Below are 15,419 nucleotides of genomic sequence, written 5' to 3' on the forward strand. Positions count from 1 at the left end.
TGTATAAGAAGAGGTTCACAATTTGGTGACGAACGGGGTGAGTGTAGATGGAATACCAGTTTGGTTCTCATTTGATGTTGTCATACACTGTGTGGTGTATAGATAGTAACAGTAGATTTATTAGGAATTTGCTAATTTCCTATTTTCAGTAAAGCAGTAGTTATTATTGTACCCAAATTATGACTGTGCTTTATAGATGAATTAATTTGTAGAACTGGAAGTCAGATTATGTTTTGTATTTGTAGGTTAGTTATTATGTAAATTTTAATTATCATTAGCAGAGAAAATATATCAATATTATATTGGTATATTGTCTCTGGCATTTGTTAATTAGTGCAGAATGAGCTTGTGCTTATTGTCAGAATCAACAAAAAAGAGATCAGTCTGGTTGCAATGTGTGACCTGCCTGTGTGGCACCAGTGCACCCAACTGCCTGGATAGTGCCTCATGACATCGGCCACTGGTTGTTCTAGTCCAGATTTGATTAATTTCAGGACACCATGATATAGCTGTATCATTGTGGACATAATCCCTCACTTATTCAATCACTTATTTATTGGCATGGTTCTGTTGGTTTGTTAGGAAGCTCTGATAGATGCTTTTGTTTGTGTGTTGATAAGTCACAACTATTTTGTGGTTTTGTTTTGCTCAAGATCTCATAGTATAATTGTCGTCAACAGAACAGCAAGTATGATGTAATATACAAGTAATTGATGCATTTTCTTGTACAAAAATTATCATAAGAAAAATATATTGAATACACATGAGTTTTAAAGTTTATAAGTTTGATGAGTGAAAAATGGTAACTGTGTCCATTAAAATTGTTTTAAAGAAAACAGTATCTTTTTCTCTCTGGAAAATGTCTTCAGTCCTCGTATATCATGACCAGATATGATGAATATGTTTGTTGTATTGCAGCACTCCTGAGCCACCAGACATTCCTTCGTTGGATCAAGAAGAGCTGATTCAGCAGCATCTCAGTGAGACATTTATACACATTTATACACAAGGATATAGGGAAATATGGCTTATATCATATTCTCTAATTATAGCAGAATATATGGAAATCTTAAATCTGGGTAAATTAGGTTTCACTATATCTAGGTGAGTGAGTATGGTTTTCAACGCTTTTAGCAATATTCCAGCAATATAACGGCAGAGGACACCAGAAATGGCCTGCACACATTGGTTATAATGAACTCAAATTGACCCCTTTAGTTTGTTACAGACAGTAGTTTACTGTTTGTCATATTCAAACTCCAAGGAGTATGTTTGCCAGTTTTAGTATATAGTGTATTTATGATTCAAAGTTTTGTTTTCACAGAATCAAACCGACCAAAATTCATGACAACTGTGATGGTTGAAACACCCCACCAACAGCCACCACAGGAGGAGCCCCACCTCCCACCACCTCCTCCCCCAGAAGAACTAGAGGCTATGACCTCATTCTCAGCATGGTCAAGTGAGAGTGATGCTGTTGCTGACACTGAGGCTCCAAACCAGGTTGAAACTCCGACTGAAGATTGGCATGAAGAAATGACATTCTCACGTCAGGTATGACATAAATCTGAATGGGGTGTATATCATTTCCTGGAAAGGAATGTGAAGGATGAGAATGGAATGGGGAGTGGTCATTTTATGAAATATATACTCTGGTATCTTTAGGAGTGACTATGTATTTCTGAATGTTTGTGTGCTTCTTTCAGCCTGAGGGGCAGTGGGGTAGCTTAGTGATTTGCTTTCCCTCGTCATGCTGAAGATTCAGGTTGATTTCCCCACATGGGCACAATGTGTGAAGCCCATTTCTGGTGTCCTCCACCATGATATTGCTTGAATATTACTAAAAATGGTGTGAAACTAAACTTACCCTTTCAGCCTGTGCAGCTTGGTGGGAAGGCGGCTATCTTAGCTGCCCGTCAAGCCAAGAATATGGGGCCAACTCTCCTCGGGCCTAGCAACATGGCCACCTTCACCAACATGGAAGACATACAGAATCCTTATTCTCTGGTAAGTGGCACAACTATCTGATAATATTCCATGTTAATGTTTCTTCAAAGAATTCTGTAGCCCATGAGGAACCATGCTGGGAGAAAGCCCACAGAGAGTCCAGTTCATAAAAACGAGGATTTGATACTTTCGGTATGTGACCAGGTTGACAAATTGGTACTTGTTATAATATTAGACTCTAGTTTCCTGTTCAAGACTTATTGAATTATTCATAGGCCAGGATGGGAATACTGTCAATACAGAATAAGATCTGAGACTTGTCTTTTCCACAGAACCTGAATTTAAAAAACTCCAAAGAAAATAGACTAGGCTTTGGCTAGTTTATAAAGCTGCTTTCTGTTATATTGGAAACCTATTTCATTAAAAAATCTTTCAATGTGTTCATTTTTTAGACAAGTGATAGTCAACAATTATCTTATTTTATCATTTTTGACAAGACTGTATCGTGTCCCATTGTCACTATGCCAGAACAAGGGAGACAACCCATGTTAACCAAGATGGCTGATTTATTTGACACAGTTGTGTTTATTTTAAGGCTAATACCGCTTCCCATGTGCCTTGTATCAGATAGCTTTAAGTACAAGACAGAATAGGGAATGTTTAGTTGTTACATATTTTGCTTCCAATTTGACTATTTCTTCTAATTGCCTTGTTGTGCAGTTTCCCCCTGAGGTGTCAGATGGGAAGGATCTGAGTGTGATCACCATTGGAGTAGGGGAGGTAAGTTCTGACTGGTCAGTGAGTGAGTGAGTTTAGTTTTACGCCACACTCAGCAATATTCCAACTATATTGCGGGGGTCTGGAAATAATCGAGTCTGGACCAGACAATCCAGTGATCAACAGCATGAGCATCGATCTACGCACTTGTGATTCAATGACATTTGTCATTCAAGTCAGCGAGCCTGACCCCCCGATCCTGTGAGACGCCTCTTATGAAAAGCATGGGTTACTGAAGATCAATTCTAACCCAGATCTTCGCAGACCCTGACTGGTCAGAAGCATCTTTTTTATACATCATTTGTGACATCATTATATAATGAGAAATGTCTCACTTTTACAATATGAGTTGTTTCATAATATATACAAGGCATCATTACTAAAGGGTCAAATGATATATAGCACATGTAAAGAAATGTCTCTCAGACATAATAGAACTAAGAGGGTCATCATAATGTTTAATGTGTTGACAAACTTGACACATTGTCGCATACACACAAAAAGTTCAAACAGCTCCAGCAAACATCAGTTGTATAGACCAACCCCCAAAATGAAAATGACAATCATGAAACACTCTGTCATTCAAGACACAGGTGCACCTTGTTCTCATGCTTCTTGTGAAGTTCATAAAGAAAGCTTGCAGAATCTCATTCCATTCCTCTACTAGTGCTCTGCGGAGTCCACTGGTGCTGGGTCACGTCACGTGTGTACACACGTGGACTGAGTTCATCCCAGGCATGCTCAATTGTGTTGAGGTCTGGCGAGCATGCTGGCCACTCCATTCGCTGTACACTCTGCTGCCTAAGGAACAATCTTGGCCCTATGAGGCCTGGTGTTGTCGTCTTGCAGTAAAGAGTGTCGACCATAAAAGCCATGCATAGCGTGCAGGAATGGTACTGCTATAGGAGCCAGAATCTCATCCCGATAACTCTGTCCGATACGATTACCGTCGACCATGTGCAGTGGAGTACATCCAGCAGGAGTTATCCCTGCTCAAACCATGACCGACCCCCGCCTAATAGGTTATGCATGGCCACAGTTGCATCTCCATTGCGACGATAAATGCTCTGCCGACCATCATGGAAGGATAAGTTGAATCTGCTGTCCTCTGTGAAGAGCACACAAGACCAGCGGCCATGATGTCTACTCATCACAAATTTGCCTGCCTGTGACATGGTGGTGGACCAACTGCAGGTCGCCTACAGCAGAGTCCGGCTGCCCATAAACCCCAACGAACGGTGCTCCTGGATATCCTTACATTGTTAACATTGAAGTATTCTGTCTGAAGATGTGCTGTGTTAAGGAATCTGTTACATAACGCCGAGTTAATCATGTGCCTATCATCTCAGACTGTGACTCTGGGGCGAACTGGTCGACGTGCATATTCCATGGACCCATTGGCTTGAAATTTCTGCCACAGTCTACCAATAGCACTTTGACTCACATTAAAGCAGACAGCAACATGCTGCTGAGTTTGACCAGATTCTAAACAGCCTATAGCCTGACCCCTTTCAGCAAGTGTCAAATAAACATCTCATTTTAAGCCGTGATTTGAAACAGGTACCTGAACAGTGAACGACAGTGAAAAGGCATCAGTGCATGTGTATTGTCCTCCACTTTCCATGAATAGAGTAAGTGAGTGAGTGAGTGAGTTTTACGCCGCACTCAGCAATATTCCAGCTATAATCGAGTCTGGACCAGACAAACCAGCCATCAACAGCATGAGCATCGATCTGCGCAATTCGGAACCAATTACGCGTCAACCAAGTCAGCGAGCCTGACAACCCAATCCCATTAGTCGCCACTTACGACAAGCATGGGTTACTGAAGATCAAATATTCTAACCCGGACTTTCACGGGTTTCCATGGATCGAGCGACTTGCATCTGCAAATCATTGACATTAAGTGGCAAGTGGATTTCCATATTGATAATATGAATAAAAAATGTGCCATTTGTAACAGAATGTATCAGACGTTAAAGAACGTAATAATAACGTCAGCCTGATGTGTTTTTCCATACTGTTAAGAAAGTTTGTAAAACATTCAGTTGTATATATGTCAAAGAAAAACGAAGCTTTTTTCAACTTTTCAGGAATAGAATACTAATAGCTTGACCTTTCATTAATGACACTGAGTATATGTTTGAGAATAAATTATACCATTTTAAAAATATTTTGCAGCAGATAATTACAGAAGCCTGAGTAGACTGAGGAAGTTTTGTTGGAACTTTGGTATTTATGAGATGCAAGATGTAACTCAAATGTGGTGTGTTTTCAATTTAGAGATTTTAATCTTTGAGTTTGATACCTGTAATTTTCCATTTGAAACCGACCACAGTAATCATTTTATAAGGTATGAATAACATACAGCTAAACTTTCAAAGTGAATTATCACCTTCAAATTCATTTCTATTTTCTTTTGAGAGCAAAATTTCATTTCATGTTCTGTCTGTGACTTTGGTACTCCACACCCGCTAATTCTTGAATTCAGTCTATAATAATGGAATACTGTAACAACATCTATTCAGAGTGAGTCCCTGGGAATCGGAGTTGAAGGTGGAATCGGAACCCCATTGGCTGACAAGATCCTTGTGGCAGACATTTATGGGGCTGCCGAGAGACAGGGTAGGTAACTCTACTAAGTAACAAGCAGTACAAGCAGTGGTAAAGAAACTGTTGTTTCCTTAAGTCTAGGGAAGTTTATGCTGAACTTATAAACTTTCTCACACACAAAAATCTGCTCACTAGGCAGAGATAACACTTGTATGTTTTAAAGCAATGGAACTGAAAATTGGAGTTTTTACAAAACTCACAGTCATTAAGCAGATGTTATGAAAATATTTTGTTCTTTCTAGGAAAGACTTGAAGTAGCAGTAGTGAAAGTTTTGTTTTTTTTAAACAAGCTCTGTCTTGGAGCATCAGTAGTGGAAATATTCTGGTTTCTTTTACAATAATCCCAGTCTTAAAGCAGTGGTAATGAAAATATTCTGTTTGTTTTTTTAAAAATCCCATGTTCACTGGTTGTGAAAATAATCTTGAAACATCTCAGGACCAAGTCTTATAGCAGTGGAATTGAAAATATTCTCAGGACCCTTGTCCTCCCTAACAGACACAATGAATATAGTTAGTCCCAACTGCCATAACGTCTGTCTGCAGGTGGGATAGAGAAAGGGGACCAGCTGTTGATGGTGAGTGGTCGCAGCTTCCTTGACCTCACGTCAGCCCAGGCCCTCAACATCCTCCGCGAAGCCGAAGCCAACAACATGGTATGTAACATCATCAACCTCTCATATGAGGGGTGGATGGTGGTTGGATGAAGGGATAATTTCTAAAAGATTGGCCTATAGCTGGAATATTGTTGAGTGCGACGTAAACTAAACTCACTCACCTTAAAAGATGAGATCCTAGATAGAAATAGCAAATACTGAAAAGTACCATTACCTGTTTGGTTGGTTGGTTGGTTTGTTTGTTGTTTAGCTATATGGCGACAGTATGTAAATAATCGAGTCTGGAACAGAGAATCTAGTGATCAACAGCATGAGCATCGATCTATGCAATTGGGATACGATGACATATGTCAACCAAGTCAGCAAGCCTGAACACTCGATCCCGTTAATCACCTCTTACGACAAGCATAGGTTACTGAAGACCAATTCTAACCCGTATCTTCATGGGTAACATGTTGTAAAAACTCTAGAGATCCAAATTAGAATTGGTCAAAATATGCTTGTATATGCAACAAACAGAATATGATAGTCTGACTCGCTGACTTGGTTGATATATATAGTTGTACCCAGTTTGTGTGGATTGAAGCTCCTGAACGTCACTGAACATAACACCTCTGCTAAACAAGTCAATCCTTGTTGATTAAGACAGAATGAAACATAGATTATAGTCACATGTAAAGAACAGACTTGTATCCATGTAGTGTATTGTTATCACTTGGTTTCACTAAACAAGCTTACAACAAACAGTTACCAGGGGTTGCCCACTTCAACAGGTTACGGATGTTATATTTTGGATACACTTTCTCAGTGAAATACAGATTCTAGTACTCTTTGAATTGAGTCCCATCTAGAATTCAAACCCAAACTCTCAAAGCAAGGCACCTATTCGCCAGCACACAAAGTTCAACAAAGCTCTATTCTAAAAGAATTTCCCTGTATATACTCAATAACACAGGCTTGTAGTTTTTGTAGTTTTAATCATATTTAGGAGACCAATTAGATTGTGTTATTATTTATCACACATCACATTTACATTTGCTTATCACCACTGATAAAAGTATTAGTTTCCCAAGTGACTGTTTATTAGTTCATCAAGTCCATACAGCACTATGTATGTAATGTTTCCCCAGGGTTCTGTGAAGGTGATTGTGGCCAAGGGAGGACTGCTCAATGATGAAGATGCTGTGTAAGTAGCTTTAACCTTATTCCTGCTGAAGGCAGATAAATCTGCCCATTGGGGCTCATAGTGGGTCAGTGTTAATAACAAAAAAAATCAAAAGGGCTTACAGAAAAAAGAATAAATGGAATGAATGTACTTAGTTTTTTGTTGACGTTAGTAAAAGGTACATCAAGACAAGGAGATCTGTACTAGTGGTTTGAAATGAGGGAACTCAAGAGGCAGAATTTTGTGCAAGGTAGGGGAGTGTGAGGTGAGGTGGTTTGTGTTCTCAGGGGAGGAGATTGATGTGGTCAAATTGGTGGGGTTTGGCGGGGTGAGGTTGTGTGAAGTTGGGTGAGGTGGTGTGTGTTGTTGGAGAAGGCTATTGATGTGATCAAATTGGTCGGGTTGGTCGGGGTGAGATGGTGTGAAGTTAGGTGGGATTGGTGTATGTTGTTGGAGAAGGCTATTGATGTGGGCAAATTGGTCGGGTTGGGCGGGGTGAGGTGGTGTAGGGTGAGGTGAGGTGGTGTGTGTTGTTGGAGAAGGCTATTGATGTGGTCAACTTGGTAGGGTTGGGTGGTGTGTGGTGAGGTGAGGTGGTGTGTGTTGTTGGAAAAGGCTATTGATGTGATCAAAATGGTGGGGTTGGGCGGGGTGAGGTGAGGTGGTGTGTGTTGTTGGAGAAGGCTATTGATGTGGTCAAATTGGTCGGGGTGAGGTGGTTTGAAGTTGGGTGGGATTGGTGTATGTTGTTGGAGAAGGCTATTGATGTGGTCAAATTGGTGGGGTTGGGCGGGGTGAGGTGGTGTGGGGTGAGGTGAGGTGGTGTGTGTTGTTGGAGAAGGCTATTGATGTGGTCAACTTGGTAGGGTTGGGTGGTGTGATGTTGGGTGGGATTGGTGTGTGCTATTGGAGAAGGCTATTGATGTGATCAAAATGGTGGGGTTGGGCGGGGTGAGGTGGTGTGGGGTGAGGTGAGGTGGTGTGTGTTATTGGAGAAGGCTATTGATGTGGTCAAAATGGTGGGGTTGGGCGGGATGAGGTGGTGTGAAGTTGGTAGGGATTGGTGTGTGTTGTTGGAGAAGGCTATTCATGTGGTCAAATTGGTGGGGTTGGGCAGGGTGAGGTGGTGTGTGGTGAGGTGAGGTGGTGTGTGTTGTTAAAGAAAGGTTATTGATGTGGTCACATTGGTGGGGGTGAGGTGGTGTGAAGTTGGGTGGGATTGGTGTGTGTTGTTGGAGAAGGCTATTGATGTGGTCAAAATGGTGGGGTTGGTCCAGGTGAGGTGGTGTGAGGTGAGGTGGTGTGTGTTGTTGGAGAAGGCTATTGATGTGGTCACATTGGTGGGGTTGGGCGGGGTGAGGTGGTGTGAAGTTGGGTGGGATTGGTGTGTGTTGTTGGAGAAGGCTATTGATATGATCAAAATGGTGGGGTTGGCGGGGGTGAGGTGGTGTGAAGTTGGGTGGGATTGGTGTGTGTTGTTGGAGAAGGCTATACATGTGATCAAAATGGTGGGGTTGGGCGGGGTGAGGTGGTGTGTGGTGAGGTGAGGTGTTGTGTGTTGTTGGAGAAGGCTATTGATGTCAAAATGGTGGGGTTGGGCAGGGGTGAGGTGGTGTGGGGTGAGGTGAGGTGAGTGGTGTGTGTTGTTGGAGAAGGCTATTGATGTGGTCAAATTGGTGGGGTTGGGCGGGGTGAGATGGTGTAGGGTGAGGTGAGGTGGTGTGAGGTGAGGTGGTGTGTGTTGTTAAAGAAAGGTTATTGATGTGGTCAAATTGGTGGGGTTGGGGGTGAGGTGGTGTTAAGTTGGGTGGGATTGGTGTGTGTTGTTGGAGAAGGCTATTGATGTAGTCAAAATGTTGGGGTTGGGCGGGTTGAGGTGGTGTGAAGTTGGGTGGGATTGGTGTGTGTTGTTGGAGAAGGCTATTGATGTGGTCCAACTTACAACTTGGGGGTGAGTGGTGTGTGATGTTGGGTGGGATTGGTGTGTGTTATTGGAGAAGGCTATTGATGTGATCAAAATGGTGGGGTTAGGGCGGGGTGAGAGTGGTGTGAAGTTGGGTGGGATTGGTGTGTGTGTGTTGTTGGAGAAGGCTATTGATGTGATCAAAATGGTGGGGTTGGGTGGGGTGAGGTGGTGTGTGGTGAGGTGAGGTGGTGTATGTTGTTGGAGAAGGCTATTGATGTGGTCAAAATGGTAGGGTTGGGGCGGGGTGAGGTGGTGTGGGGTGAGGTGAGGTGGTGTGTGTTGTTGGAGAAGGCTATTGATGTTGGCAAATTGGTGGTTGGAGGGTGGTGAGGTGGGTAGGGGTGAGGTGAGGTGGTGTGTGTTGTTAAAGAAAGGTTATTGATGTGGTCAAATTGGTGGGGTTAGGCGGGTGAGGTGGTGTTAAGTTGGGTGGGATTGGTGTGTGTTGTTGGAGAAGGCTATTGATGTAGTCAAAATGTTGGGGTTGGGGGTGGTGGTGAGGTGAGGTGTGAAGTTGTGAAGTTTGGTGGGATTGGTGTGTGTTGTTGGAGAGAAGGGTATTGATGTGGTCAAATTGGTGGGGTTGGGTGGGTGAGGTGGTGTGAAGTTGGGTGGGATTTGTGTGTGTTGTTGGAGAAGGCTATTCATGTGGTCATATTGGTGGGGTTGGGCGGGGTGAGGTGGTGTGAAGTTGGGTGGGATTGGTGTGTCTTGTTGGAGAAGGCTATTGATGTGGTCAACTTGGTGGTGTTGGGTGGGGTGAGGTGGTGTGTGATGTTGGGTGGGATTGGTGTGTGTTATTGGTGAAGGCTATTGATGTGATCAAAATGGTGGGGTTGGGCGGGGTGAGGCGGTGTGGGGTGAGGTGAGGTGGTGTGTGTTGTTGGAGAAGGCTATTGATGTGGTCAAATTGGTGGGGTTGGTCGGGGTGAGGTGGTGTGAAGTTGGGTGGGATTGGTGTATGTTGTTGGAGAAGGCTATTGATGTGGTCAACTTGGTGGTGTTGGGTAGGTTGAGGTGGTGTGTGATGTTGGGTGGGATTGGTGTGTGTTATTGGTGAAGGCAATTGATGTGATCAAAATGGTGGGGTTGGGCGGAGTGAGGTGGTGTGGGGTGAGGTGAGGTGGCGTGTGTTGTTGGAGAAGGTTATTCATGTGGTCAAATTGGTGGGGTTGGGTGGTGTGATGTTGGGTGGGATTGGTGTGTGTTGTTGGAGAAGGCTATTGATGTGGTCAAAATGGTGGGGTTGGGCGAGGTGAGGTGGTTCGAGGTGAGGTGGTGTGTGTTGTTGGAGAAGGCTATTGATGTGGTCACATTGGTGGGGTTGGGCGGGGTGAGGTGGTGTGAAGTTGGGTGGGATTGGTGTGTGTTGTTGGAGAAGGCTATTGATATGATCAAAATGGTGGGGTTGGGCGGGGTGAGGTGGTGTGAAGTTGGGTGGGATTGGTGTGTGTTGTTGGAGAAGGCTATTGATGTGATCAAAATGGTGGGGTTGGGCGGGGTGAGGTGGTGTGTGGTGAGGTGAGGTGGTGTGTGTTGTTGGAGAAGGCTATTGATGTGGTCAAAATGGTGGGGTTGGGCGGGGTGAGGTGGTGTGGGGTGAAGTGAGGTGGTGTGTGTTGTTGGATAAGACTATTGATGTGGGCAAATTGGTGGGGTTGGGCAGGGTGAGGTGATGTAGGGTGAGGTGAGGTGGTGTAGGGTGAGGTGAGGTGGTGTGTGTTGTTAAAGAAAGGTTATTGATGTCAAATTGATGGGGTTGGGCGGGACGAGGTGGTGTGAAGTTGGGTGGGATTGGTGTATGTTGTTGGAGAAGGCTATTGATGTGGTCAAATTGGTGGGGTTGGGCGGGGTGAGGTGGTGTGAAGTTTGGTGGGATTGGTGTGTGTTGTTGGAGAAGGCTATTGATGTGGGCAAATTTGAGGGGTTGGGTGGTGTAGGTTTGTGTTGCTTGATTATGACTTAGGTGAGTTGAGGTTACTTTGATCAGTATTTTGCCACTTTGGATTGGAAAAAGGCAAACCAGGAGGTTGTTACCATCCAGTGGTAAACACTGATACTGCAATAAAACAAGGCTTCTTTGTCATTAGGGGTCCATAATTATATCATGTTATTTCAAGAAGGGGGTTCAAAGCCCATGATCCCCAACTTCTGGATCTGCCATTGGAACTCTGACTACATATATGTTTTGAGCAAAATCAATATGATTACCTTTCAGAATTTATGTGTGTTCACACACCTTTAATTTATTATAGTGATGGCATTACCTGTGAACCAGTTAAAACATGAACCTCACCTTTATTAATTATGCTACCTGTAGCTACATTTAGTTTAAGAAACACTGAAATATGCTGGCTTTTTTTTGTTTTCAGGACCTACTTCTAATACAAGATTGCCACAAACTATTGGAACCAAGAGACCTGTTCCAACTATCTATCTGGTGGATTTCTGTCACTGTATTTCTTGGAGTTTAGATATACCATACATAAAACAAAGGAAATAAATCAATATTCTAATCAGGTTGTACCTCTTAAACATTACTGCAAGGTCTTATATTTGTCATGAGCTGGTTTACAAAAGTCCTGGGCCTAAAGTTCAATGTACATGTATGTGGTTGAAATGGAACAACCTTCCTTGATTTGCCCTCAGACAGAACTGCTGTGTCCAAATATTCTTTATTCTTGTTCTTATATCCACGATTCCAGTCATTCATCTTATATCTCTTAAAATAAAGGTTGTTGCATTTTATGTGAACCAGACACTGTGTGAACCCAGTTATAAAATCTCTAACTTTATTATCCCAGATAAAAGGTGCCCTCTCATACATTTATATAATTATACCTACAGAGCTTCCATAAAGAAATCATTCCAAGGCTTTTCACAAGAATCAACATTTTATGTTTATATTCAGACTTGACTTAATTTACATTTCCTAAACGTTCTTACAATACTTTAGTGAGTTATCTTGCTTCATAATGTCTACCATTGTCTTCCTGTAGATGTATACGAGTGGATTTATTCCTATAAGCAAGTATTGATCCAAGGTTGCATATTTTGATATATTATTTGCTCAAATATGTTTACTTATTTGTATACAAGAAGAATTATTCCAGTGTTTGAATAAATTTCAGTAATATTTTGGATCAAATTGAGTTTGGGAGAATTTGAAGCTGAAAATGCATTTTACAAATTTATGCATAAAGGTTGAACAGTATTTGATGCTGTTATACATGTTTGAAAGCTTGTGAAGTCAAGTTATTGGGATCTAGTTAGAAAGTTGCTGAGGTTTTGGCATAAAGGGTTATGTCCCTTAGATGTGCTGTGATCCTCTGATTATGGGTTTGAATCCCATGCTGATGATCCCTGGTTTGTCAGCACCCAACTTTTGTTCATGAGTATAAAATACATTGTCTAAAACCTGGAACATTTTTTTTGATGATGCTCTCACATTAAACGTCGATGCCATGGTGTAAGTTATATAGTGTTCTAAGTAGTGTGAAACTCACTCACTCACTCACTCACTCCTACACCAGTATACGTTGAATTGTTTATGTTAAGTTATCTTATGGCATAGGGTGAGACAGAAATATGAAACCTCACCGGGAGGAATTTCTATATTTACTTAAAACTATCAAAACTTTCACCATGAACAAAAGAGTAAAGAGTTTGTGAGTGAGTGACTCATTGATATTATTAACAATGAACACTTCCTTTGGAATACAATGACATGATATCAATTGATATCAACAGTGTTAACCAGCTTGACCACTGTATCAATCATGGTCTTACCTCAACAAGCATGAATCCTGAATCCCGTGACACTTGAATCCTAGACAAACATCTAGACACTGAAATGAAATATTTTACAGAAAAAAATTGTTCTTAATTAGATTTATAAAATATCATGAAAAGGAGACTTTCTTCAATTTCAGAAACATGTGGTAATCTAGACTTGACACATATTCTATGAATCCCGGCTTGGCAGTATATGTCAATGTATGTATTTGTAAACATGTTGTTGACTGATTTACTAGGCAAATATACATTAAGTACGGATCAATAAGTCTAGTACTGTCAGTTTCACGAAATATTTTTACTGCATATGATTGCATCGAGGCTGTTAGTTTCAAATTACTTTAATGTGCCCTCATGCTCTAATCTTTGAGGTGAAAAAACAAGAATGTGTGTTACCTATTAGCCTTTCCAAATATAGGGTAGGTCAGTCAGGGTTGTTAAAAAGGTAAAATTCTTCTTTAAAATACACCAATTTGCAGCATAAGCCTGCCGTCACATGACAACTTTTTGCCTTACTGAGGATAGTGATTGGTTTATCTGTTTTGAAGTGCAACAAATGACACTTAACATAAACACAAAATACAGAAAAAATATGTTACAAATTGGAGGAAAAGCAAGAAAAAGATGTCACAGATCTTGGTCTCCAGATTAGGGTTGCTATGGAAACCAAAAATTATATTTTGATGGTGGCTTATGTTAATTAGACAACAGAATTATATCCTACAAGGGTATGATGAGCTCATCTGATTAAAGTTAAGTGACATGTGTTGAAAACAGAAAACTGTCCCCATCAACAGAAGTAACATGTGTTTTGATATTAATTCAGCAGCACTATGTGTTTCCATGTAAAATAACAAGATTATAATATTGTATTCTGTATTAGTTTCTAATAAACACATCAGTTTTCTGTTTACAAGGTGGCAGAAACTGTTGAAATATAGTAGTAACAAAATTGTTTCTGTTATGGAATTTGGTACCAACTCTCTGGCAATATGTATATTATAAGGCCCTTTTTAATATTTTCCTCACATTATATGATATGACCTTTTCTTACGATCAAGTGTCAGTTTTATTACAGATATTAACCCAAGGTTGATACCTTGTGTTAATATTTCCACAAGATACAAGGACATTTGCAATATATCAAAATGTGGAATGAGGAGCATTTTTCAAGATGGATATTATTAAAGTGAAAAGGTTAAAACATGAAAGTGTAAGGATTGTGCAGGAAACATTTGTCCAAGAACCTATATGGAGTGCTGTTGACAACCACTGTTTAAATTTGTCCCCATGAAGATTTGTCATCAGCAAGCAATGTGTGTTGTAAGAGGCGATTAGTTAATTAATGAGATCAGATGATCAGGCTTGCTGTCTGGTTGATGCACGTCATTGTATCCCAGTTGTGTAGACTGATGCTCATGATGTTGATCACTGGATTGTGTGGTGGAGACTGGGTTACAAACAGGGCAAGAGTATTGCTGAGAGAGTGTTAAACAACAATCAGCATGTGCTCCACCAATCCAAACCATTTTTGCTGACTGCCAAAGTATAATTTCCTTGGACTCTTCCATTACATTCCGGGGCAGTGGTTAAAGTGTTCACTCGTCATGCCGAAGACCCAGCTTGATTCCTCATGTGGGTACAATGTGTAAAGCCCATTTCTGGTGTCCCCCCCCCCTCCGCCATGATATTGTTTGAATATTGCTAAAAGCGGAGTAAAACCCAACTCACTCACTCCATTACATTCCTGTTTTACCTTTTACCTGTAGCTGCAGCTGTTAAGCAAATCAAAGTCTCTGTTCTGTGATTTGTATTGATCATATTACAGTTTTACACATCAATTCAAGTCATTATACAATCAAAACTGGTCAATTTTTGATTGTTTACCACAACTGTTTATTTTTCACAATAAACCCATGTATCCATATTTGTTTGGTTGCTTTTCTTACTGACAACATTGGAGTGATCAACTTTTGGTTGACTACCGCAGTTGTCTAGTGGATAGATTGTTTGACAGTGGTCAGGAAGGTTTGATCCATTGTCTGCATCATACCAGCATAAGATGGTACTTGTTGTTCCCCTGTCTGGAGTTAATCACTAAGGAGATAAAACAAGGTCTGGCTGGCTGGGAGTCTGTATTCTGTTGGGATTCATGTTAAACTGCTGTGTGGTATCACAGTACAGAGTAGGCTTCCAGTGTAAATGTCACATGAGTCAGGACTAGAACACACACACTTGTGAGAGCACACATGCATGCATGCTGTATAATGTTTGTAACCACGTATAAGTGCAATAGTCATGTACACAATGTTAAGTCCCATTTAATCTCACCTCACCTCACCTCACCTCACCTCACCTCACCTCACGATTGAGTGACCGCCTCCATGGTGTAGTGGTTAGAGCGTCCGCCCGGAGAGCGGAAGGTCGCGGGTTCGATCTCCGACTGCGTCATACCAAAAGACGTTAAAATATGGTACTTGTTGGTCCCTGTCTGGCTCTCGGCAATAATGGGTACAACAAGGACTGGTCGGCTCGGAGTCCGT

The 15,419-nt window shown here is 41.5% G+C and overlaps 1 protein-coding gene across 1 annotated transcript in view; it reads left to right on the top strand.

The window, feature by feature from the left end:
- The window catches only part of LOC124281851 (harmonin-like), a 45,621-nt gene extending 30,818 nt beyond the window's left edge, over positions 1-14,803 (top strand). The window contains 8 exon segments of the mRNA XM_046717855.1: positions 919-980; positions 1,325-1,554; positions 1,876-2,007; positions 2,668-2,727; positions 5,252-5,348; positions 5,880-5,989; positions 7,081-7,136; positions 11,454-14,803. Of these exon segments, the coding sequence (XP_046573811.1) occupies positions 919-980; positions 1,325-1,554; positions 1,876-2,007; positions 2,668-2,727; positions 5,252-5,348; positions 5,880-5,989; positions 7,081-7,136; positions 11,454-11,466 (760 nt within the window). The 3' untranslated portion in view covers positions 11,467-14,803.
- The last annotated feature ends 616 nt before the right edge of the window (positions 14,804-15,419 follow it).

This window comes from Haliotis rubra, unplaced genomic scaffold, assembly GCF_003918875.1.
Source record: "Haliotis rubra isolate DU_JTF1 unplaced genomic scaffold, ASM391887v1 Scf29, whole genome shotgun sequence".
NCBI lineage: Eukaryota > Metazoa > Mollusca > Gastropoda > Lepetellida > Haliotidae > Haliotis > Haliotis rubra.